Source organism: Leucopleurus acutus (genome assembly GCF_964270905.1).
Source record: "Leucopleurus acutus genome assembly, chromosome: 11".
Taxonomy (NCBI): Eukaryota; Metazoa; Chordata; class Mammalia; order Artiodactyla; family Delphinidae; genus Leucopleurus; species Leucopleurus acutus.
This window is the reverse complement of record NC_139152.1, coordinates 6,506,626-6,532,624: the sequence shown is the minus strand read 5'-3', so window position 1 is coordinate 6,532,624 and position 25,999 is coordinate 6,506,626. Positions and strand designations below refer to the sequence as shown.

The 25,999-nt window shown below is 51.0% G+C and overlaps 1 protein-coding gene across 1 annotated transcript in view; it reads left to right on the top strand.

Moving 5' to 3' along the window:
• Positions 1-25,999, top strand: part of VWF (von Willebrand factor) — a 136,653-nt gene that overhangs the window by 78,794 nt on the left and 31,860 nt on the right. Inside the window, exons 22-38 of the mRNA XM_082849290.1 lie at positions 2,953-3,099; positions 5,313-5,453; positions 5,594-5,707; positions 7,540-7,696; positions 8,244-8,402; positions 9,060-9,195; positions 10,482-11,836; positions 13,231-13,347; positions 13,428-13,568; positions 13,861-14,004; positions 16,750-16,914; positions 17,967-18,010; positions 18,315-18,492; positions 20,338-20,558; positions 21,955-22,147; positions 22,332-22,673; positions 24,464-24,663. Coding sequence (XP_082705416.1) covers positions 2,953-3,099; positions 5,313-5,453; positions 5,594-5,707; positions 7,540-7,696; positions 8,244-8,402; positions 9,060-9,195; positions 10,482-11,836; positions 13,231-13,347; positions 13,428-13,568; positions 13,861-14,004; positions 16,750-16,914; positions 17,967-18,010; positions 18,315-18,492; positions 20,338-20,558; positions 21,955-22,147; positions 22,332-22,673; positions 24,464-24,663 — 3,954 coding nt within the window. The remainder of the gene's footprint in view (positions 1-2,952; positions 3,100-5,312; positions 5,454-5,593; positions 5,708-7,539; positions 7,697-8,243; positions 8,403-9,059; positions 9,196-10,481; positions 11,837-13,230; positions 13,348-13,427; positions 13,569-13,860; positions 14,005-16,749; positions 16,915-17,966; positions 18,011-18,314; positions 18,493-20,337; positions 20,559-21,954; positions 22,148-22,331; positions 22,674-24,463; positions 24,664-25,999) is intronic.

Below are 25,999 nucleotides of genomic sequence, written 5' to 3'. Positions count from 1 at the left end.
CCTCCACCCTCATGCCCCTCCGTTGGCTGATGAAGAGCACGTGCTGAGTGTTCGTCCAGAACGTGTGTGGATGGAACGTCGTGCAGCCAGTGGAGAGATGAGGTAGTGCTGTATCCTCTGACCTCGCCTCGTCCTGTGAGGGTGGCGGGTGGCAGGTGGTGACAGATTACACGATCCATTTTAGTGGAAGGAAGTGCAGACACACATGTGGAGAAGGGTGTGTAACCATATCTGCACCAGCGTTGGGAGAGCCAGGGCTGACCTCTGGAGGCGACGGGAGATGGGAGGGTGGGAGGACTTTCATATAGGAATACGTATATACACACACATATATACATATGTATAATATACACACTATATATACAAATATACACACACGAGTATACTATGCATACACACATATACATATATATTATATACCCACTGTTATATATATTATATATACAAATGTACACACACACGTATATTATACATACAAATATATCATACGCATATATACATATATATTGTAGCCCACGTATATATATTATATATACAAATGTATATGCACATATATACATATATATTATAGACCCACATATATATAAATATAATGTATACAAATGTATGAACACATATGTACACATACATTATAAATGCAAATATGTTATACACAGTACACACATATACATATATATTAAATCCCACATTTATATGTATTATATGTACAAATGTATACACATATACACATATATTATGCATATAAGCATACACACAAATGCATAGGTATTATATACCCACAGTCTTATGTATTATATATATGAATGTACAAACATGTACACATATATTATACATACAAATATACACACACATATATACCCACATTTATATGTATTATATATACAAATGTATATACACATATATGCACGTATACTATGCATACAAATATACACATGTATACGTAATATACAGATATATCCCACATTTACATATATTATATATACAAATATATACACGCATATACACACATATAGTATATATTATATACCCACATTATATATTATATATTAATGTATACACACTTGTATACATATATTCACAAAAATATATACACACATATACATACATATATACACATATATAATATATATACGAGTATATACACACTTATTATACATCCAATATGTTATATATACACACGCATATATAAATATATATTTTGGGAGATGATGGTGTTTGGGGGGATTTTTACCTTCTTTTATGTTTTTCGGTTCTTTTTAGATAAAATCTTTGCTAAAGAGCTCAAAGTGCACAGACTCAGGCCCTGTGTGCTAAGAGCTCACGGAGTGGCTCTCAGAGGTCTACCTGAGAACCACCCAGGAGACCTTGTTTAAGACACCAACCTTCAGGTCCACCCTGAGGTCCTGGCTCAGGTCTGGGTGAGGCCCAGGAACCTGCGTCTGAAGTGGCAGGGGTCCCTGGAGCACAGCTGTGCTGGTCTGGCCACATCGGTACCTGGGAGACCTGGGTCTGGGCTCACCCCTTCCCCGTATCTTCATTTTGTTCCGTGGCCTCAGCCCGCATCCTACCTTCTGGCAAATACCCACCGCTGGGCTTCCCTGGTGGCACGGTGGTTGAGAGTCCGCCTGCTGATGCAGGGGACACGGGTTCGTGCCCCGGTCCGGGAAGACCCCCTGCTGATACCAGGGGGTGGGAGGTGAATTCTCCTCCCTTAGAGAAGATTGCTGTGGGGCAAGCAGGACCTGTTGACTTCGGTCAGCCGTGTCCATTTCAGGGACAGTTCTACTTAGGACAGATGACAGTGGTGACATAGAGTGGGAGGCTCTGCCTGTGGTGTGTCCCCAGGGAGAGGGCCTTGGTGAAGGGGTGACAAGTTCTTAGCGTCAGCCTCAGTCTTATGGGTTAGATGGTCAGCCAAGTGCCGTGAAACGGGCAGGGAGGGCTCGGCACCGGCAGCGAGTCAGCCGAGTCAAGGGCTCAGGTCCTTTGGGGGCTGACGTCTGGGATTCCCGCTTCCAGCGCCGAGCTTCCCTGTCTCCCTGTTCAGCTGTGACTCCTGCTGACGGCAACTCGAGTGGGAGATGGGAGGAAAGGGGAGAATCTAGTGCTCGTTTTAATAAAGGGGTGGATTTATTTTTTAATAAGCCAATAAGGGATTTTATTTTATTTAATTAATTTATTTTTTTAACATCTTTATTGGAGTATAATTGCTTTACAATGATTGCTGCTGTATAACAAAGTGAATCAGCTATATGTATACATACGTCCCCATATCCCTTCCCTCTTGCGTCTCCCTCCCACCCTCCCTATCCCACCCCTCTAGGTGGTCACAAAGCACTGAGCTGATCTCCCTGTGCTATGCAGCTGCTTCCCACTAGCTATCTATTTTACATTTGGTAGTGTGTATATGTCCATGCCACTCTCTCACTTTGTCCCAGCTTACCCTTCCCCCTCCCCGTGTCCTCAAGTCCATTCTCTACGTCTGCATCTTTATTCCTGCCCTGCCCCTAGGGTCATCAGTACCACTTTTCTAGATTCCATATACATGCGTTAGCATATGGTATTTGTTTTCCTCTTTCTGACTTACTTCACTCTGTATGACAGTCTCTAGGTCCATTTTAAATCAGTTACCTAGAGGTGCTTAAAACCATCACCACGTTAAAAACATCTTTAGGGGACCATGTGTATTTAATGATCAAGTGTCCAGAAAATTCTTTTCATGACGTGATAGGTGATCTTCTGCCAATAGGTTTCATTGTATTTTTAATCTTGTAATTATGTTTTTGCCGCCACCTCTTTATCCTAGGATTCTTGGAGAGAGGTAGGCAAGATGGACGCAGCTCTGGCCGAACGGGGCAAATGACCAGCGGCTCTGGAGGGCCGCGGGGCGGGGGGAGCCGGGCCTTACACCTGACCATCAGTGTCCTGGTCTCACACTGCGTCCTCCCTCAGGTGAGCGTGAAGAGGTCCATGAAGGATGAGACTTACTTTGAGGTGGTGGAGTCCGGCCTGTACATCACCGTGCTGCTGGGCAAGGCCCTCTCCGTGGTCTGGGACCGCCACCTGGGTATCTCTGTGTTCCTGAAGCAGACTTACCAGGTGGGTGGCCCTTCTCCGCTTCCCCCTCATCCTGTCCGGTTGCATCTTCAGCTTCCTGAGCAGCAGTCCGCGGCCCCCGCCCGCCGTCTTGGGGGAGGGTGGGTGGTCACCTAGTCCAGCCTCCCTCCCGCTGCAAATAAGACTCAAGGGTTAGCGTTCACCTTGGCTGTTCCCGAGACAGGCTGTCTCTGAGAAGGAGGGAGGGTTCCCGGACCCTGCAAACAGTCCCTGGAGTGGCCTTGCCAGGCAAGCAGTTTATATCCACAAAGGAAGGAAAGAAAAGATCGGGCAAGAGCTATTCTCAAGGTTTCTTAACCTCAAGAGGCAAACGGTCATGCGTGATGTTATCATAACTCTGCAGAGCATTCCGAGTGCACCCTCCCACGGGGCCACAGGCCAGCATCGGCCGACGCTTGCAGTGAAACCGCTCAGCACCTGCTTTGGGGAAAGCTGCTTGCAGTATCCGTCCAGGTTCCGATGGTTTGCTGGGACTTCATTTTCTCTGACGGGCATGAATGTGACAAGTGCTCTGTCTGCCCTGGTGGCAGGACAGACCTTCCCGGCAACTGTTCTAGGCACTGTGGATACAGCAGGGAAAGAACTATATATAACTATACATACATATGTATACATGGTTATAGTCATATATATAGTTATATATATATATAGTTATATTTATATGTATCTTAGCTTCGTATTAGTTTCCTATTGCTGCTATAATAAATTACCACAGACTTAGTGGCTTAGAAAAGCAACACAGATAGATTATCTTCTGGTTCTGGAGATCAAAAGTATACAGTTGGTCCGCAGGGCTGCATTCCTTCTGGTGGCTTTAGGGGAAAATCTGTCTTCTTGCCTTTCCTAGCTTCTGGGGCTGCCCACATCTCTTGGCTGTGGTCCCATCCCCCATCGTCAAAGCCAACAGCATAGCGTCTTCCACTCTCTCTGCTTCTCTCTGTCACATCACATTTCTCACTCTGACTTTTGTGCTCCTTATGAGACCCTGTGATTGCACTGAGCCCACCTAGATGATCCAGGACAGTCTTCCCATCTCAGGACCCTTAACGCAATCACACCTGCAAAGTTCCTTTTGCCACGTGTGGTAACATATTCCTGCTTCTGGGGATGAGAATGTGGATATCTTTGCGGGCACCATGGTTTTGTCCACAACAACCCTGGTGGAGATCATATTCTAGTGGGGATATTGTGTGTTTTAGACTGGTTGGTCTGATGAGACCTGTCTCAAAGGGTGTGAGTGGAGTCTTTGTGGAAGGGAGGGAAGGAGCCACGTAAATGTCCTGACTTGAGAATTCAGGCAGATGGAGTGGCAGGTGCCAAGGCCCTAAGGTGGACGGTGTTCGTGTTTGGACACGGAGGCCAGGGCGGCTGGAGAGGAGGGGCTTGGGGTGACTGGTAGTTACCAAGGGCAGGGACGGGGCAGGGGCCATGCCATGGGGGCTGTTGGACCATGTAAAGATCTCTGTCCTTTTGTCCATGTTTCCCAGCAAAATAGAATAAGTCACGTCTCTTTGTCCCGAGACAGGGCTCCAAATTTGTTCTAAGAGCATGGCATCTTTTCTTTTCCAGGCCAAATAGCTCCGGTTTTGTCCAGGGTTCTTATGTGTTGGTTTCCACCCATTCATTCATTAGTCGGTCAGGACTTGTGTCCTGCAGCCCATGATAGGTGAACATGGAGTTGAGGAAGATATTACATCAGCCCTGGGGGCATTTAGTGCTGGCCAGCCTGCTCCGAACAGGCTGCAGTTGTTTAGGTAAGGGACTCACCTGTCCACGGTCAAGTAGGACTAGAACGTTCCCCCCTCAGACTTCTCACATTCTCATTGGTGTAATGCTGGACCAGCTCCTCTTCTGCTCAGACCCTTACTGGGGCAGCTGATGGTTTATACTGCAGACACCAGGGCCCTGGAGGCCTAGTTGGCCATCCAAGGGACATGGGCGGGCTGCCTCTCTTTGTGAATGGCCTTGGTTTCCTTAACCTTAACATGAGGTCATTGTGGAAGCCGGGCAAAGGCCTTGGCAAGGTCAAGACTTTGCTGGTCACCCTGGTCTCCTTCTGCGTCTCCCTCCCTGTCCCCTCCCACCCTCCTCTTCCTCAGGTGAGCCTGCCTCCCATGCTGCCTGGAACCCTCGCTTTCCTGGCTCAGAGTTTGCTCTGAGGTTTGCAAAGCTTATGCTCCCAACTGGTCCCCCAGGAGCAGGTGTGTGGCCTGTGTGGGAACTTTGACGGCATCCAGAACAACGACCTCACCAGCAGTAGCCTCCAAGTGGAGGAAGACCCCGTGGACTTCGGGAATTCCTGGAAAGTGAGCCCACGGTGTGCCGACACCCAGAAAGTAGGTCGGGGTCGCGGTGCGGACCGTGGGCGGTGGGTGCCGTGGCCTGTGGTGGGGGCAGGCTTGGGGAGAGGGCCTCTTGGAGCCCTTCCGGGTTGACTCTTCCGGGTCCACCTGTGTACTCCTGCCTGGTTCCCCAGGTGCCACTGGACCCCTCCCCTGCCACCTGCCACAACAACGTCCTGAAGCAGACGATGGTGGACTCCTCCTGCAGCATCCTCACCAGCGACATCTTCCAGGAGTGCAACAGGCTGGTGAGGGCGGCGGGGCCCCCGGGGGCAGGCGCTTCTAGCTGTGGTTGCTTGCAGGAGCCTCAGAAATCGTCTGCAGCTGCTCACCTCTCTTGGCTTCAGGCTGGGGAACAGAAAGTGTAATCGAGGGTGTGTGAGGAGAGCAGTGCCTGGCAGATCGTTTTTCTGCATGGTTCTCTGGGCATCCAGTGCTGCTGCTCTTCCAGCCTCAGTCTTAGGGTTTGTCGCCCACAGATGATCTTGTCTCCGACATCAGAGCGGGAGCTTCCTTCTCCCATGCCCACCGTGTGTCTGGCCCCGGGCACCGCGCCGCTGCCCCCGTTCCCAGGTCTTGTCTCACGGAAACTCCTTTCTGGTCTTGAAGCCAGATTTTCAGCCTGCACTCTATGGCTTCTTTCTGTGTCTTTTGTTGTTGTTTAATTTTTATTTTATATTGGAACGTAGTTGATTAACGATGCTGTGTTTTAGATGTACAGCAAAGTGATTCACTCATACATATACATGTGTCTATTCTTTTTCAAATTCTTTTCCCATTTAGGTTATTACAGAGTATTGAGCAGAGTTCCCTGTGCTACACAGTAGGTCCTTGTGGGTTTTCTATTTTATTTTATTTAAAAAAATTTTTTATTGGAATATAGTTGATTTACAGTGTTGTGTTAGGTTCTGCTGTACAGCAAAGTGAATCAGTTGTACATATACATATATCCACTGCTTTTTTTTTAGATTCTATTCCCATATAGGCCATTACAGACTACTGAGTACAGTTCCCTGTGCTCTACAGCAGGTTCTTTTTGTGTCTTTATCTCACAAGGTGACAAGGAATTCCCCAAACAAGTTTCGATGCAGTTTTCTCTCTATCTCTGTCTGAATGTATATACGCACACCTGTGTATGTGTGGGTACACGTGTGTCTATGTATATGTACACACACACACAGAGCCAGGTGCACACGCGTGCTGCTCCGTGGCAGCTCCCTCGTGGGAGTGACGGTTGAACACCTGTGTCTCAGCCCTTTCTGTCCATCCAGTGGTTTTTAATCCCTCAGGACCCGAAGGATACTTAGGATCCCCTGGTTTGGTGGAGACCCGAGGCACCTGAGCTGGAAGGGCGGGGACAGTGAGAGGGTCAGGGAAACCGGGGCTGTTGGGCACAGTGACCGGCTTAACGTCCGAATTCATTCTCACCACAACTGCCCTGAACGAGGTGGGTGTGGGGGGCACGTCTGGGGCAGCCGAAGGTGAGAGGTGGCTCCCGAGACTGAGCACGGGCCGACGGTGGGCTTCCCCTCCGGGGAGATCTAGGGTTGGAGTCCAGGAGCGCCGGGCCGGCCGCGGTCCAGCACGCTAGCCTGTAGCATCTCAGCGAGACAGTGTGAGTGGTCCTGATGTGTTTCCTCAGTCTCTTTGCTGAGTGGAGGCCAGGAAAGAGTGTGTTTGTGTGTGTGTGTGTGTGTGTGTGCATGTGTGTGTGTGTGTGTGTGGTGTTTATGTAAAACACGCAGACACCCAAGAGGGCGGGAGTGGCTTATGGGGACGGATGGATGGCTGAGCAGGTACGTGGACAGATGGACAGAAAGGAATGTTCTTTTGAAAAATTCTCAGGCACATCTCTTCTAGGAGAGGCTGACAGGGTTGCTTTTTTCCCCTTTTCTTGCTGGACTCCACATAAGAATGTAGGATTTCTGCCTTTTTACCCATTTCCTCCTTGGGACCATTGCCTCACATCTTTCCTTCTGTCTGGAGCCCCTGTCCCTCCTCTGACCACTGGAACATTCACGCCCAGACCAAGAGCCAGAGTCCCCAAGTGCAGCCCAGGCCACCTGCGTCTCCCTTGCAGGTGGACCCCGAGCCATACCTGGATGTTTGCATCTATGACACCTGTTCCTGCGAGTCCGTCGGGGACTGTGCCTGCTTCTGCGACGCCATCGCTGCCTACGCCCACGTGTGTGCCCGGCACGGCAAGGTGGTGGCCTGGAGGACGCCCACGTTGTGCCGTGAGTCCTGCTGTCCCTCGTGGTCCCAGACACGCCCCTCCCCCCTCGCGCATTTAGACCTTGGGTGGTGAGGAAGGGCGCCTTGGTGGGGGAGAAGACAGAGACCCATGCGGGGGTGATGGCCGAGGCTGAAGGGGGTTAAGGCACGCATGGGCATGAGGAGGCGTGGGGCTGGAGACAGCGATGGGGAGAGAGCAATGGGGAGAGAGATTCAAGGAAATGGAGAAGAGGGAGCAGTGACGAAGAGAAGAAGGTGGTCAGAGTGTCTGTGATTAGACACGATCACATTTGCCGTCGTGGTCAAGCAGCTCAGACTTTATGTTGCGCCTTCCTTCCTGCATGTAAGTGGCTGATCGTTTTTATAAGGAAAATGGATTCAGAACCACGAGGCTCCTGGCTCAGGGGCTCTCAAAGCCTAGACGCCTCTCACGTGGTGACTCCGTAGTCCCCCAGTACCCTCATCCCCTCCTTGGGGCCGTCTGTCTGGGGTTGCCCAGGGTTGCCCGGTGCTTTAATAACGGTCCTGCCTGTTTTGGGGTCTGCACAGCCCAGAGCTGCGAGGAACGGAACCTGCGGGACAGTGGGTACCAGTGTGAGTGGCGCTACAACAGCTGTGCTCCTGCCTGTCCCGTCACGTGCCAGCACCCTGAGCCGCTGGCCTGCCCCGTGCAGTGTGTGGAGGGCTGTCACGCACACTGCCCTCCGGGTGAGGCCCTGGCCCCCGCGGGGAAGGGGTGCGGGGCTGGGAGGGTCCTCAGGAAAGCTGGCTCCCTGCACTGCTTCTTCTCGGCCTCGCCTGGTGGCGCCCTGTCCCCAGCCCCACTACCCTAGGTCGTGTTTCCGTGTCCTTCCACCAAAGCCAGGCCAGCTGTGGTTTTTGTCAAGCTGAGCTCCCATGCGGTGCTTCTGGGGTCTATTTATGGGCGTATCATCTAGAGCAGCGCTTTCTGGTAGAACTTTCCACAGTGCTGGGAAAGTTCTATTCAAATGTGGCTCCTGTGTCTGAGGAATTGATGTTCAATTTTATTGAACGTTACTTAATTGAGATTTAAACGTAACCAGCCGCACGTGGTTACTGGCTACAGTATTGGATAGCACAGATCTAGAGTTATCAGATCTCTCCTTCGGTGGAGGAGCAAAAAGACCCTTGGAGATAAGATTTGCTTTGTCCTGGGGTTTGGAGGAGGCGAGGTGGGGGAAGGAACACCCCCTCCTAATTTTTCAGAAAGAAGGATGCTCCCTAAGCAGTGAGGGGACCCTTGGGGGAGGCAGGCAGAGCTGGGACAGGCCTTCTAGTGCAAGGAGAGTCTTCCTTGTGGGAAAGGTGGGAACTTTGGCTCCTAACGAGAGGCTTCTCATGCAGGGAAAATCTTGGATGAGCTTTTGCAGACCTGCGTCAACCCTGAAGACTGCCCTGTGTGTGAGGCGGCCGGGCAGCGCTTAGCGCCCGGGAAGAAAATCACCTTGAACGCCGGGGACCCTGAGCGCTGCCAGATTTGGTAAAACAGCCCCCCTGGTTGTCCGGAGTGATGGGTCTTACTGTCTAACCTGGGGGCCTGCCCAGAAGTGTCGGTTTGGGGAAGAATGTCCTGTTCTTACTTACTTTGCTTCTCTGTCTTTGAGGACAGGCTGTATTTCTTTTCCAGGAAATATCTCTCAAGGGATTTAGGTTTTCTAGCTCTTCTTGCTGAAGGAAGGACGTGGTCTCTTCTTATCCTCGGAGGTGGCATCTAGTCCGGGGACAGGCATCTATGGAAGTCAGATTTCTTTTTTACTGGAGGTGGGGATGCAGGGCAGGAAGAGAGGTGGAGCCCCTGACCCTGCAGTGGGGCACAGACACCTCGGGCCATGGCCAAGGTCCCAGGATGCGGCTCCTGTAACTGGGAGTCACGGGTCGCTGACCCCGGGCTCCCACCGGGGTTGAAGGAGAAGGTTCTAGCCTGTGTGGGCCACCGCCGCAGGCAGCTTGATTTCTCCTGTGGTCTGACAGAGCCTGCCACTTTCCAGGACACTGGTGAAAGAGAGACGTGCCCAGGGGGTTGGAACTTTGGCCTGGCGGGGTGAGAATTTGTGTGGGGGGCTTGGGGCTGGGTGTGGAGCACAGCTAGACCCTGGCACAGGATGGGTTAAACGGTGGGTCCATTGCAAGAAAGAATGAGTGCGTCACCGTCGTTCTCTGTCTAACGTCTTGGAGACCCCCGTGTACCACTCCCAGTACTTTATTCTGCCGGATCCAGCTGGGATTTTGCATCTTTATTCATCTCTCTGAAATGATTTTACTCCAGTTTTCCTCTCTTCCTTAGGGCCCAACATGTTAACATAGTACAGAATTCATGCAGCTTAAATTCTGTTGTAATAAATACTGAAAAGCATTTGTCTTCGATAGAACATTTATAAGGCCCGGTCAGCATCAACATTTTAGAGCAGTGTTTGTCTTTGGAGATATTTGGGAGAAGGCTTGGATTATAATTAAATATTTATGTTGCTAGAGACATAGGTTGAAAATAAACCAACTTTGAATGGCTGTGTGGATTGCTAAGAAAGAAGAAAGATTCTTTTTCAGGTCCTAGGGTGGGTGAAATCTTTGGCTTTCAAGGAGATCAAAACTCAAGGGAAGTGTGTGTGTGTGTGTGTGTGTGTGTGTGTGTGTAGGGGGCTGCTTGGGGACTATGTTAAACATGGTGTCTCTCTCGAGTGGGGAGTGTTCCTTGGGGTCTCGGGTTCGGTGGGCTGGGAAGTGCCCAGAGGTTCCTCCTGAACCATTTCGGTCTCTCCCCTCTTGCAGTCACTGTGATGGTGTCAGCCTCACCTGTGAAGCCTGCAGGGAACTGGGAGGCCTGGTGGTGCCCCCCACAGAAGGCCCGGTTGACCTCACCACCCCGTACGTGGAGGACACGCCGGAGCCGCCCCTGCACGACTTCTTCTGCAGCAAACTCCTGGACCTGGTCTTCCTGCTGGACGGCTCCTCCAAGCTGTCTGAGGCCGACTTCGAGACGCTGAAGGCGTTCGTGGTGGGCGTGATGGAGCGTCTGCACATCTCCCAGAAGCGCATCCGCGTGGCCGTGGTGGAGTACCATGACGGCTCCCACGCCTACATCGCACTGCAGGACCGGAAGCGGCCGTCGGAGCTGCGGCGCATCGCCGGGCAGGTGAAGTACGCGGGCAGCGAGGTGGCCTCCACCAGCGAGGTCTTGAAGTACACGCTCTTCCAGATTTTCAGCAAGGTGGACCGGCCTGAGGCCTCCCGCGTGGCCCTGCTGCTCACGGCCAGCCAGGAGCCCCCCAGGCTGGCCCGGAACTTGGTCCGCTACGTCCAGGGCCTGAAGAAGAAGAAGGTCGTCCTGGTCCCCGTGGGCATCGGGCCTCACGCCAGCCTCAGGCAGATCCGCCTCCTCGAGAAGCAGGCCCCCGAGAACAAGGCCTTCGTGCTCAGCGGCGTGGACGAGCTGGAGCAGCGGAGGGATGAGATCATCAGCTACCTCTGCGACCTCGCCCCCGAAGCGCCTGCCCCCACGCAGCGGCCGCTCACGGCCCAGGTCCCCGTGACGCTGGCGCCCAGGAGGAGCTCCGTGGTCCTGGATGTGGCGTTCCTCCTGGAAGGGTCGGACAGCGTGGGCGAGGCCAGCTTCAACAGGAGCACAGAGTTCTTGGAGGAGGTGATCCGGCAGATGGACGTGGGCCAGGACGGTGTCCACGTCACGGTGCTGCAGTACTCGTACGTGGTGACCGTGGAGCACTCCTTCAGAGAGGCGCAGTCCAAGGAGGACGTCCTGCGGCGGCTGCGGGAGATCCGCTACCGGGGTGGCAACCGGACCAACACCGGGCTGGCCCTGCAGTACCTGTCGGAGCACAGCTTCTCGGCCAGCCAGGGGGACCGGGGGCAGGCGCCCAACCTGGTCTACATGGTCACGGGAAGCCCGGCCTCAGATGAGATCAGGCGGATGCCCGGAGACATCCAGGTGGTGCCCATCGGAGTGGGGCCTCGCGTGGACGTGCCGGAGCTGGAGAAGATCGGCTGGCCCCAGGCCCCCATCTTCATCAAGGACTTCGAGACGCTCCCCCGAGAGGCTCCTGACCTGGTGCTGCAGAGGTGCTGCTCCAGAGAGGGGCCGCATCTCCCCACCTCCGCCCCCGTCTCAGGTATGCGGGCGCCTTGCATGGGGGCGAGGACTTGGGGGCACTGGGGGTGGCCTTGGTGGAGATGCGGTTCTCAGGTTCAGATCTGGCTTCCCTGCTCTGTGCCTTCGGCCAGACCCCTGCCTTCAGAGTGTCTGCGTTTCCTCACCTTCCACCCCACCTGTGATCTTTGTTTGGGGGGAAGGATCTTTTCTTATTGTCTGAGTTTGAAAATGCAAAGGTAATGCAAGCTTATTAAGATGTAAGCAAAACCAGGATATGGAGTAAAAAAAATACAAGTCCTGCTTTACCATATAGCAGCATCCCCACCCAGTTCCACTCCCTGCCTTGGAGGCAACCTGTTCAATATGGCGACTATCAGCTTTTTTTACCACACTGGGTGGATAAAATTTTTCTCAGCGCCTGACATTCTTCGGGGCAAGGCCAGGAAGTCCAGTAGATTCTGGAGCCGTGCTGCCTTAGTTTGAATCTCACCTCTGACACCTACGAGCTGGGTAATTTTTGCAATTATTTTGGTAATAATTTTGGGGTAATTTTGGGCAAGTACCCCTGTGTCCATCAGTCTCCTCATTTGTAGAATGCTGGTAACACTAGCACTTGAAATACGCTTAGAGCGGTACCCGGTACTTAGCAGGTGCTCAGAAATGACGTAACTCCACAGCTGTGATTATCGCCTCTTAACTGGTACTAACGCTGCGTCACTTCCTAGCTCTTTAACACCGTGACTTGGTGTGGTTGGGGCGCCCCAGAATCACTAGCCTTCTTTTGCGGTCTCTTGACCCCACACTCGTTATCCGTGCCTTTGTTTCTTTGTTTTTGTTTTCGTCAGAGCCACAGATTTGTCTAAATTCTCGTGCTATTTCCGTAATAGCATCATCAAACCTCAGAACAGTGTTTGGGCCAGAGGTTGTTTCCTCACTGCGATCGTGACCCTGTTCCCAAACATTAACATGAGCTTTAGGCATTTTTAATCAGTTCACCTTCTAGCTCCTTGCGTGCCCCGTGAGACCTGAGGACACACAAGCCCACCTTCCAGGGATGTGCTGCTCTGTTTCCTCTTGTCATCTGCCTGTTTTCTGCTCCAGTATTTCACTCAGTTCTAGAAGAGTTGCAGCCCCCGAAATGGAGGGGAGGATGCCTCTTGCTTCCATCTGTAGCATTTAAACTGCCTTTGGGTGGAGTTGGAGTCTCCCCAGTGCCTCCAAACCCGGGGACTCACGGCCCCCTTCCCTGCTGCCTGGCGCCAGCTGCCGAGGTGCAGAACCGGGGGACACGCCTCCCCTCTGTGGCGCTGCGTGGTCGGCAGCGCCCTGCACACCCACTGAGTGTGTGTCTGCTGCAGGGGCCTGGTGCCAGTCCCCCACAGCCCTGGTTGCTCCCCTCTGCTCTCCTTGCAGACTGCAGCCAGCCCCTGGATGTGGTCCTCCTCCTGGATGGCTCCTCCAGCTTTCCAGCTTCTTACTTTGACGAAATGAAGAGTTTTGCCAAGGCTTTCATCTCAAGAGCCAATATAGGTGAGTGAGGCGCCCGAAGGGGCGCTTTCAGGGGCTCTTCCTGATTCAAAGTGTGACTTCTGTGCTTCCTCTCCTGTCAGGCCCTCAGCTCACCCAGGTGTCGGTGCTCCAGTACGGAAGTATCACCACCATCGACGTGCCGTGGACCGTGCCCCTCGAGAAGACCCACTTACTGAGCCTCGTGGACCACATGCAGCAGGAGGGCGGCCCCAGCCAAATCGGTAACGCGCTGGCGGGCTGGGGTGCAGGGGCCGCGTCTGGCCCCAGTTCTTGGTATAAGTGACCGGTTAACCCCGGCCGGCCCCTTGGCTCCTTGGCCTTAGTTTTCTTCCCTGTAAACCAAGGGCCAAGGTGCTCTTCCCGATGGATCTCACTTGTGTGTGAGACTCTCTGAGTCTCTGAGTTCCTCCGTTTCGATGACCTAAGGCTCCCCCTGGAGGCAGGACGCTCAGCCGGCCTCACACCCACCTTCCCCGCATCAGGACTGACTGTGTGGCCCGTTCTCTCTTCCAGGGAACGCGTTGGGCTTTGCAGTGCGCTATGTCACATCCCAAGTCCACGGTGCCAGGCCTGAAGCTGCGAAGGCGGTGGTCATCCTGGTCATGGGCACTTCCACGGACTCAGTGGGTGAGGCCGCCGCTGCCGCCAGATCCAGCCGTAAGTGTCGGGGGTGCAGTCCTGTGCCCGCAAACTGCTAGCGGGTTCAGAGTGGGCGGCGGTTACTTTGCGACGTCCTGGCTGATTTTGAATACTTAATACCCACATGGGGCCTGGTTTCAAGCAGCGGGAAATTGCCCAATCCCTGTGTTATTTGGAAACCAAGCAGTAATAAATGTGTGTTTATCCTTCATGTGTCTGCATGCTTTCAACTGTAACTTTATTTTTATAAATGTATTTTATTTATTTACTTATTTATTTATGGCTGCGTTGGGTCTTCGTTGCTGCGCGCGGGCTTTCTCTAGTTGCGGCGAGCGGGGGCTACTCTTCGTTGCAGTGCTCGGGCTTCTCACTGCGGTGGCTTTTCTTGTTGCAGAGCACGGGCTCTAGGCTCGCGGGCTTCAGTAGTTGTGACACGCAGGCTCAGTAGTTGTGGCTCGAGGGCTCTAGGCGCGTGGACTTCAGTAGTTGTGGTGCATGGGCTTAGTTGTTCCGCGGCATGTGAGATCTTCCCGGACCAGGGATCGAACCCGTGTCCCCTGCACTGGCTGGCAGATTCTTAACCACTGCACCACCAGGGAAGACCTTGACCGTACCTTTTAACTTCTCCACATATTCCCTCTGCGTTGAGGGCTGGGTCATACCCCCGCGCCTGTGGTGTCCTTAGCCTCTCTCCACTCTGAGGCTAGAGTGATACATTTTGGGGCTTTGAGAGCCGTCGGAGACCTTCCTGTATTCTGAGCCCCTGTCCAGTACCAGCCTAAGGGGCTTGGGGGTGCAGGATGGACAGGAGACCAAGGCTGCTGCTTTAGGAAGGGGACGGATGCAGGTGTGCCCGAGCCTCGGTGCCTATGAGAGCTTGTGCTGGGAACAGCAAGAGCACGCGAGCCAGGGCAGGCAGTGTCGCGCTGGCGGGGGGCTGGGTGAGCGGGTGACGTGACGCGACACCTTCCCGTGCCCCCGGGAGAGTGGCTCATCTTTCAAAACCCCGCTCTGTCTCTCCTCTGATGTCTTCCCGGGAGTTATTCACTCCCTTTTCTGTACCGTTGGAACGACTCAAAATGTGCAAACCACATTGTTTTTATGTTAGATATCTGTTTCTTGCACAAACTAGGGATTCTTTGAAGGCACGGGCAAAATCTTGCTTATTTTTGTATTGTCTGTGCACGATGCACAAAATAGGTGACCATTTAACGTTTGTTAAATGAATGAATGTGACCTATTGATGAAACCTATTATTTTGGGGAAAAAGACCCTGAAAGGATGTACGTTGGGGTGATACAACCAGCTTAGAAAAGATGAAAAGCTGCTAGCAGAAAATTAGCTCTAATCGTAAGCAAACTGCAAATACCTAGAACTTTCTGGAGAACTAATTGGGGTAATTTTATGATGGAGACTTTTCTCCTTTAGTATCAAGAATCCAAAGAAAGTCTTTCATCGAGAAAGGAAGCAGCTGTGGTCTGGAGGAAACAGACATGATCCAGGGCACATCACTGAACCGTTCAAAGCCTGTTTCTCACCTGTAGATGCACGTACCCCCGGCTAAGCCCTGTGACTGACATTTTCTCTTCTCTTCTTACACTCACCTCCTGGGTGGTCTCATTCTGTGTCATTCGTCTAGATACATTTATGCACGATTGACTTAAGAATTCCTATCTCCAGTCTGGATTAGGAATTAGAACATCTCCACCTAGATGTTCCAACAGGCAACTCAGCATAAACTGAATTACTGACCCTCACATCCAAATCCCCTCTTCTTACAGTCTTTCCCATCTTAGGAAAATGGCGGTTCCATCCTTCCAGTTGCTGAGGCCAAAAGCCTCAGCGTCCTTAATTCCTCTAGTTCTCTCATACGTCCATCCAGTCCATCAACAAACTATATTCCATCTTCAAAATACACTGAGAATGCCACCACGCCATATCACCTGCATGCCACCTGCACCACTGTCTCCCAGTTCAAGCCCCCATCACCTCTCACCTGGATTACTGTAATAGCTTTCTACCTGGAACAGCTTTCTACGAGCTTCTGTCCTTGCCCCCGAAGTTCACAATCAGCAGAGCAGCTGCAGTGACCCTTTAAACATTGAAGTCAGCTCACCCACGTCACTCCTCTGCTCTCAAGTCTCGGCTGGCTCCCATTTCATTCAGAGAACATGTTTAGTCCTTCCCGCGGCCTCTGAAGCTCTGCATGATCTGTGTCCCTCTCCCGCTTTCTCTGCTCTGGCCTCCCTGGACTGTGCAGCCAATTTTCTGCCCCAGGGCCTTTGCACGCACTGTCTCTGTGCTCAGGATGTCCTCTTGGCTCCTTCTGCCCTTCATCTTTTCACCGCACACATCTCCAACCATCCTGTATGAAACAATAACCCTCACCCCTACCCTAGTAACTCTTATCTTCCTTACCCCATCTTGTTTTTTCCTAAGCACTTACCCAGGTCTGAACTACTAGATATTTACTTACTTGTGTGTGTGTTGTCTGTCTCTCCCCAGTGTAAGCTCCATGAGGCCAGGACTTGATCTGCTTGGTTTACAGTATCCTCACTGCTTAGAATAGTACCTGACACAGAGCAGGACCTCACTAACGTTTGTTGATTGACTGAATGCCCTCCTCACAGGGTCGGTGTGAGTGGCCAGTTTGGAAAACATGAGGCTCTGTGCACACGCTGGGCGTAGCTTCAGGCCAGCGCATTTTGAGCCCACCTGGCCAAAGGCTGACGCAGACCCTTTCTTGCTCCTCTGTAACCCTAGGAGTGGCGGTGTTCCCCATTGGGATTGGAGACGGGTATGACTTGGCCCAGCTGAGAATCTTGGCGGGCCCAGGGGCCAGCTCCAACGTGGTGCAGCTCCAGCGGATCGAAGACCTCCCCACCATGATCGCCCTGGGCAATTCCTTCCTCCACAAGCTGTGCTCTGGTGAGTCTTGGCATGTTTTTCTTATCCCCCTCAAAACAGAAACAAAAGCAACCGAACCCATCTAGAGACTCAGAGGTTCTCCTATACAAGATTTGGCCTTGAAGTAAGTTTGTGTTACAGGCCGGGACCTGTAAGTGTCTACTCGTGGAAGGTCGTAAGGCAAACCTCCAAGGGGTTACCAGAAAGTTCTCTGTGTATAGACCTCCTTCCATCCTTACCGTCCATGCTAACTTGAGCACAGAGCTCTTGGTCAAAGAAGTGGAAGACAGAGGCAGGGAACTCCAACATCCTTAGATCATGGACCTCTTCCCCATGCCCCGCACTCACCGTCACCATGGGTATAAAGGGCTTTAGAAAAGCAACAGGGATTTACCGTCTAGCACAAGGAATTACATCCAATATCTTGTAATAATCTATAATGGAAGATAATCTGAAAAAAAATAACAGTCCCTTTGCTGTACACCTGAAACTAACACAATATTGTAAATCAACTATACTTCAATAAAATACGAAACTGAAAAGATTAAAAAAAAAGAAATACAATAACATAGAATATAACATCAAACTACCGTAGTTTAAGTTGATTTAAGGTTAGGAACTTTTTATTTTTACCGTACATGCTTTTTTGAAAACCTGGTTTTCTATATTTTCCTAATGTAATTAGCTGTGAGCCTAAACCTACTAGAGTTATTGCCCTTTCTTGATAGACGATGGCTCTCCGGGTAGGAACCTTGATCTCTTTTAAGTTTTCAGCCTCTTGCTGCATCTTCCTCCTCTCACTAGGCACTGATCGATATACAAAAGAGGACAAGGAGATACTGACTGTGGTTGTTGCCATGTTATCACTGTTGTGTCACTGTAACGACTACTAACCACAAAGAACCACGGGATGACATCCTCCTAATCTCCTGTACCTGCATCCTCACTGCTAAACCCACTCACGTTCTTTTCAGAGTTCATCCAGCTTCGAGGACCAGCCAGGTAGCCGAGTGAAGGGCTTGGAATTTCTGGATGGTGGGTGGGAGCAGAGATCTTGCTTGTGTCTGTTTCAGGGTTCATCAGTGTTTGCGTGGATGAGGACGGGAATGAGAGGAGGGTACGTTCATTTCCGTTGACTTTGAAGGAAAGATCAGGAATGTGTATTTGGGGCCCTCATTCCCCTGGTGAACTTTTCCTCCTTTGGTCTGGGTCCAATTCTCCCTCTTACCATTATAGCCTCTTTTTTTAAATTTTGGTTGTGGTTGGGGTGGATCCGCCTGTACATCCTATGTTCTGTATCCTGTCTCCTGACCATTTAGGCCCAAGGCCTAGTCTCTATGTTTTCCAAGGGGGTCAGTTGCCTGGTGGGTGTTGAAGTGCCTCATTCCATTCCCTGCCTGAACCTGGTTCTTCCTCTGCAGCCCGGGGACATCTGGACCTTGCCGGATCGGTGCCATACGGTGACCTGCCTGCCAGATGGCCAGACCTTGCTGAATAGTCACCGGGTCAACTGTGACCAGCAGCTGCGGCCTTCCTGCCCCAACAGCCAGTCCCCGATCAGGGTGGAAGAGGCCTGTGGCTGCCGCTGGACCTGCCCCTGTGAGTCCTCTGCTTCTCCAGCTTGGACGGTGTTCGAGGGGCAGTGCTTTTTGCTTGGTTGTGCAGAGAGGTAGACCAGAAGCCCGTTTCCCCCTCCACCCGTGTTCCCTCCCTCTTGTGACCTCGGGACGTGTTTCCATTCAGTCCCAGGGCTCCCTGTTCCCTTCCTGTGCCTTCTGGAGGGCACTGCCCCAGATAATGCATCACCAGAAGGAAGAATGGATTTTCTGAGGTCAGTGCTCAGCTTGGCTGTTGACGAGTCACCCTTAGGGGGTCCAGGCAGGGCAGGGACAGCAGTGAGAGAGAAGCCCCCATCATACCTGTAGGGGTTTGAGCGCTGGATGCAGGGTGTACCATCACGGTGGCCTGGTTTAATAGGAGGACCTAGTCAGCTCCATCACATGCAGACCTGTGGGGAGCGTTCGTCTGTGGGGTGGCCTAGCCCTCTGTCTCATGGTTGGGAGAAATGTTTGCTTATGGCAATCCCTGCTCAGCAGTGGATGGATCGAGTTGATTATGATGAACAGACACCACTTGCGGGCTGAAATCAAAACCGCATCTTGTACCTCACTCTCCCTTTAGAATTTATTGAGTGGGATAAAGTTCCTTTTTGCCTGGATGAGAACTCTATCAGACCTCATACGATTTCTGTTTATTTATAAAGAGTTCTATGGTTGCCTTAAGTCGTAAAACACGGTCTCAATTTGGTAATTAGATGCCCACTCTCAGGTAATAATCAAGACTTTGAACTTGAGTTGGAGTTGAAACACCTCCCTAATCCCTGTGTGGGCTCCTGGCCTCTGGGAAAGGGGTGTAGTCAGCCTCCCTCCAGCTTGGAGCCCAGAGAGGGAGGAGCTGGAAGTGGCTTCTCCAAGTTCTTATACGACTGGTGCTTCTGTGAGAGGCCCTGCACTCACCGGCCTGGCAGGTGTTTAAGGCAGCTGCATTTTCTTACCAGCTCTCAGGAGTGGTCCTTTGATATCAGTTGCATATTCTATATTCTTTCGCTGTCTGCTGCTTCACCCTGCCATCCTTCTGGGTTTTTTGTTTTGTTTTGTTATTTTTTTTTGTTTATTTGTTTGTTTTTGCATCCAACCCCTCATAGGCTCTCTTTCTTTCTCTCTTTTGACGTCCTCCTTACTGTGTAGCAGAAGTTCACTTAGGATCACTATTTTTTTTTTTTTTTTTGCGGTACGCGGGCCTCTTACTGTTGTGGCCTCTTCCGTTGCGGAGCACAGGCTCCGGACGCGCAGGCTCAGCGGCCATGGCTCACGGGCCCAGCCGCTCCGCGGCATGTGGGATCTTCCCGGACCGGGGCACGAACCCGTGTCCCCTGCGTCGGTGGCAGACTCTCAACCACCGCGCCACGAGGGAAGCCCAGGATCACTTTTAGAACAACCCTGGGCCATCATTCCTCTGTAGACCCTACACAGAATACACGTAAAGCAGTTTCAGGACTGCTAACCAATACCTTTATGAAAAACAGATCTACTAACTAGAGTACACATTTGTGCACAATTCTTTTTGTTGTTAGCCTCTGGGTATATAGTAAGTTTTTCCCCAAAGTTATTTAGGATGGTTTCCCCGCTCCCTTCTGTGTGCTTACGTTATTCATTACCTACATTATTCTTTTAATTGTATCTGTTTCTTTCCATTTTGAATTTTCCTTACTGCCATCCTAGCTGATTCTCTTTGTTTTCATATGTGAAGCCTTAACATGGTTTTCAATGTCAGAAGTCTATGGAAAGATGTACTCGCAAGTCTCCCTGTCAGTCCAAAGAGAGCAGAGGAGATAGGAGAGGAAGTCTGGGCAGGTCATATCCATCCTTTGCTCTCTCCGTCCAGGTGTCTGCACTGGCAGCTCTACTCGGCACATCGTGACCTTTGATGGACAGAATTTCAAGCTGACTGGCAACTGCTCGTACGTCTTATTTCACAACAAGGAACAAGACCTGGAGGTGCTGCTCCATAATGACGCCTGCAGCGCCAGGGCAAGGCAGGCCTGCATGAAGTCCATCGAGGTGAAGCATAACGGTGTCTCGGTTGAGCTCCGCAGCAACATGGAGGTAGGAGGTGCTTTCTGTGAGTCCTGTAGCGTGGCAGCGGCAGACCCTTGGGGAAGCCACATGGACCCGGTGGAAGCCGGTTTTAGCTGGTGCTCCTGTTGTGGACTCGGCCTCCTGCCCCGTGAGCAGAGCGCCACCTTTGTAGGAGGGGCTCATTGCTATCTCCCTCGTGGTGTAATTTCATGTTGTTTTGGGTCCAGATTTGGAAGAAAGGGTCCATTTTCGATAGCATTACATTGTGATGAATGTCGTGCCAGTTTCTGGCACTGGTAGAAGAATGGGGGTGACACCAGGCTGTTTGCCCAGCAGGCATTACGTGCCCTGTACCCAGGGCCCGCGAACCTTCCAAAGGAAAATATTTAGGGCCTATGAAAATATTCTGGGCCCAAACAAAATGTGTGGACCCAAGATTCAAAAAGAAAACTGCAAAACTGATAAAAAATAAATGTTTGATTAAATGTTTACAAGAGGTTGCTTTATGCCAACTTCTTTACACGTTCATTTAGAAATCGTAAATATTTCATTTCATGAAAGCGGCTTATGGGTTAGATGTTCTCCTCTTGCAAGAATTCTTGAACGTGCACAGTGATTGCTGAAAAATCACAGCTCGTCATATGTTAAATGAGTAGCTCACAGACAAAAATAGAAAAATCAAAAGGATAAAAAGCGGGCTTCCCTGGCGGCGCAGTGGTTGAGAGTCTGCCTGCCGATGCAGGGGACGCGGGTTCGTGCCCCGGTCCGGGAAGATCCCACATGCCGCGGAGCGGCTGGGCCCGTGAGCCATGGCCGCTGAGCCTGCGCGTCCGGAGCCTGTGCTCCGCAACAGGCCACACCAGTGAGGAGAGGCCACAACAGTGAGAGGCCCGTGTACCGCAAAAAAAAAAAAAAAAAAAGGATAAAAAGCCTTCTAAAATTTTTACAGCAAAAATTATATTCATTGTGGGATGTGAGTATATTTTAATAGGTTTGATAAGATATATTGTGGGGCCTCCAAAGAGCTAGTCAATCAAATCAGATCAAATGGTTAAAGTAGTCCTGTTAGATGCTCCTGGAGATAGGGCGCTGGCCAGTTGGCAAGTAAGCAACTTCCCCAGCTTTTCTTGAGGAGTCATCTTCCCTGTAGAGTGACTCAAGGTTCCTCTTAATCCCTGGGCTTTCGGGTGCCAGATGCATGGCTGTCTGTTCAGTGTTATAAGAGTCCACTCTTTTGTCAAGCTCTGCAAAGCTCCTTTGTCTTCGAAGAGCTGCTGGCAAATGTCCGGGTTTGTGGATAACAGTGGACTTGAGTGGGGTGAATGTGTAGGAACTGTCAGGAACTTTGGAAAGCGGCTAAGAGTGAAACCCTAGGATTCCTTGTTGCCCTGACTACTGATGGGTGGTTTTCTTCTTTGGGCAGGTGGTGGTGAATGGGAGGCTGGTCTCTGCCCCTTACGTGGGTGGGGACATGGAGGTCAGTGTCTACGGTGCCATTATGTATGAGGTCAGACTCAACCATCTGGGCCACATCCTCACCTTCACCCCACAAAACAACGAGTTCCAGCTGCAGCTGAGCCCCAAGACCTTTGCCTCAAAGATGTACGGTCTCTGTGGTAAGAATATCTTCTGACCCTCCTCCCTGACATAAACCCTCCTTGCCCTATCCTCAGGGCCCTTGGACACTGCTGGGTCCAGTAGTAAGGTGCAGATGCTGGCGGTGATGGAGAATGGCCAGGTCTCCGGCATCAAGGGGTTGGCACCCTGGGCTCCTAACCATGTCTTTCCTTGCTTCTCTAGGCATCTGTGATGAGAATGGGGCCAATGACTTCATGCTGAGGGATGGCACAGTCACCTCAGACTGGAAGACGCTGGTCCAGGAGTGGACGGTGCAGAAGCCGGGGCAGACATGCCTGCTGGGTCCCGAGGAGCCATGTCCCATCTCCAGGGGCTCCCACTGCCAGGTCCTCCTCTCGGAGCTGTTTGCCGAGTGCCACGCGGTCCTTGCCCCGGCCACATTTCACGCCATCTGCCAGCAGGACAGTTGCCACCAGGAGCAAGTGTGTGAGGCCATTGCCTCTTATGCCCACCTCTGTCGGACCAAGGGGGTGTGTGTCGACTGGAGGACCCCCGATTTCTGTGGTGAGTCTCCTTAGGCACCCCCAAACGCTGTGAAGACCAACGAATGGGGGACCTGCTCAGCCTCTCTGGGCCTCACGTTCTTTATCTGGGCAATGAAGATCAAAACCTCTGGATTTCCTGTTTCCTAGGATTCCATTCAGGATCAAATAAGATGGTAGATGTATAAGTAATTTGAACATAGAATTTCTATGTAATGAATTTCTATGTAAATGAGAGCATGGTCCTTTCTAGCAGTAGTTCTGCAGGTCATACAAATGTGATTTTAATGTATGAGACACATCCCGGCAACAGCAAAGTACAGACTGAGCAGTCAGTCACCTCGAATTTGGAACGGCACCAGGCTTCAGCAAAGGCTCACAGAGCAGCCCATGCCTTAGCAGGATTTTGAAGTGTGAGTGGAATTTTGCCATTTGAATACCAAGAAGCTTCTTCATTACGAACACCACAGGATTGCTAGTGTAGACACCTCCCAAGGTCAGCTTCCTTACTTGGACTTGGCATGCATTTAATATTTAACATGTCAGGGACACCAAAATGAGTCAGGCATGGCCCCTGCTCTCAGGGGCTGTTGGGGTGGCAAGAGCACTGAACTTCAGCAACCTCAATTTCTAATGTAATCCCTGACCTTTTTTTTTTTTTTTTTTTGAGGGAGATCAATGTGTACAGGCATCTCAGAGTCTCCAAGTTTATTATTATAATGCTGTCACAGCTTTAACTGGGGCTGGAGGACTTGGGCATCCTAGCCCCAGCTCAGCTGGTCATCAGCTATTTCCTTAGTCTTTCTGGACCTCAGTTTCTGCATCTTGGAATGAGATAGTTGGACTAGATAACCCCCAGGTGTCTTTGGGGCTCTGGTTTTCCGAGTCCCCGTGGATGACACAGTCTCCTTTCAACCTACCTGCAGATTAAGGGGAAAATGTCGGTTTCTGAGTTACCGGTCACACCTTCTCTGCTTATTAATTTGTCTACTTCCAGGCAATTTGTCGTGCATTTATAGGAAAGTCTTTGGTGCTCTAAATCCTTGGAAACCTTCTCTACCACCTGCCTTGGCACCGTGAAAATGTGAGGAAGGGGTTGAGCAGGACCAGAGGGGGAGAAGTGGATCACTTTGTAGCTTTTCTCCCAGGGCAGCCTTCCATAGCTGTGGATTCCTTACTTAAGGTTAAGAGAATTTTCGAAGCATTAAATATATGTGTATTCAAAGAAAAGAACCATAGGACTTCCTAAGGATACACAGGTTCACATCGTCAGTTGGGATTAAATTTGGCTACAAGTAAGAGAGAAATAAAATTCTGTGTCACACAGCTGGTCAGAGGGAGGCAGTCCCAGCTCTTTCTGGGTCTCGAAGTGGATTCTGGTTCTTGGCTCCGTCCTCAGTTGGGTGTGCCTTTTCCTCACAGTTTAAGATGGAGCTCTGGGCATCACATCCGGTTTCAAGGGGCGGGATGAGGGGAAGGAAGGAAAAGGGCCAGAGACGCAGCTGTCTTTCAAAAAATGATCCTTAGAAACTGCTGTTAAGAGTCTACACTTGCTCTTACAGGTCACTGGTCAGAATGTAATCACATGACTGCACTTAGTTGCAAGGGAGTTGGGAAATGTAGTCTTTATTCTGAGTGGTCACGTGCCCGGCTTGAAGGTCTATTTCTATGAAAGATGGAGAGAATGAAAATTGGTGGAAACTAGCAGTTTCTGCCCCGGCAAGTTTGTTAGATGATCAACTGCCTTGAAGCTGAACCACTTCCCTCTGGTTGGTGCAGACCCTTGAGGGTGACCCCCTTCTCTGTCTGCAGCTGTGCCGTGCCCGCCATCCCTGGTCTACAACCACTGTGAGCGCGGCTGCCCCCGCCAATGTGAGGGCAACTCGAGCTCCTGTGGGGACCATCCCTCAGAAGGCTGCTTCTGCCCCCTGCACCACGTGCTGCTGGAAGGCAGCTGTGTCCCCGAGGAGGCCTGCACCCAGTGCGTCGGCGACGATGGGATCCGGCACCAGGTAGGAACCCTGGCCTCTCGCCCCCTGTGGGGCCGGTAGGGGGAAGTGTTCACCGTGTTTGGCCCCTTCTAACCTCGGCTGAAGGGCTCTGCTCTCCAGGGGGGGGGTCCCTGAGGGATGGGAAGACAGTATGGCATAACGGCTTTGGGGTCAGACACATCTTGGTTCAGAACCCGGATCTGTTAGGGTTAGCTGTGTGATCAAACACCAGAGTGTAACGACACATCGCTACCATTACTATATTTATCATATCCATCGTAGTAGAATGCTAGGAATCCAGGAGGGGATGGGAAAAGAATATTTTATATGGTGATGTCTACCATTATTAAGATGTATTAGGTACCTTACATTGTATTAAGCACTATATATTCATTATTTCAACGTTTTTCAAAGGTGTGTTTAGCAGGCAAGGTATTGACATTTACCTGGGGTCAAGAGGTTTTAAAAAACACCGGCTAAGCAAGTTAGACAGGTTTCTTTATTGCAGGATTCTTTAGAGCTTTTGATATGCTATGTACCTTGCAAGTTTTTGCTTCTCAGACTTATTAGACTATAGAATTGTGTGTGTGTGTGTGTGTGTGTGTGTGTAGCATCCCCTCTCATAAATACTCACAAAACACCTATGAGAAAATGAGGGCTTAGAGAGCTTGGTACCTTGCCCATGGATGCAGTTCGTAGGAGGTGGGGTTGGGAGTTGGAGTTAGTATTTGAGCTCTGTCTGATTCCAAAGAGCTTGCTCTTTTCGATACATGAAATTTCCCTTTTGCTAGGTCCCCTTTGGGCTGATCTCCTTGGAAGTCATTGAGTCGTCAAGTCATCAGTTCTCTTAGCCTTTTAGGAATCATTATTTTGAAAGGCTATTTATTTACCAAACTCCCTCATCTTGGACTCAGATGGCAGTCATATCTCTTCAAAGTTGCCAATGTGTGTATCGTAGTACCTGGGGCGGTGTGTGTCTGTGGACCTGTGAGTGTGGGCAGTGGTCCTGCCTTTCAGACTGGCAGTGATACCACAGAGCCTGGTAGAGGGGCAGCACATTTGGCTTCTAGCAAAGGAGAATGTGTTCTATGACCATGGGCTGCGCTCAAGACCTAACATCTCCATCATCACCAGGGAAGACCTTCATCACTAAGTGGACCAGGTCAGGTGACTTAACACTGTATTTAATCAGAACTGGGAGAACACATGGTGAAGCTAGCTAACCAACTGGAGAATGATGAAAACAGTCATTCCAGGATTACACTATTCTGTCCCTGCCATTAGAAGCTAGGAAATGGACCATTTCATTTGATTCTCCCCAGAGCTCCATAGGGTAATTATTACATGTCCCTCTGAA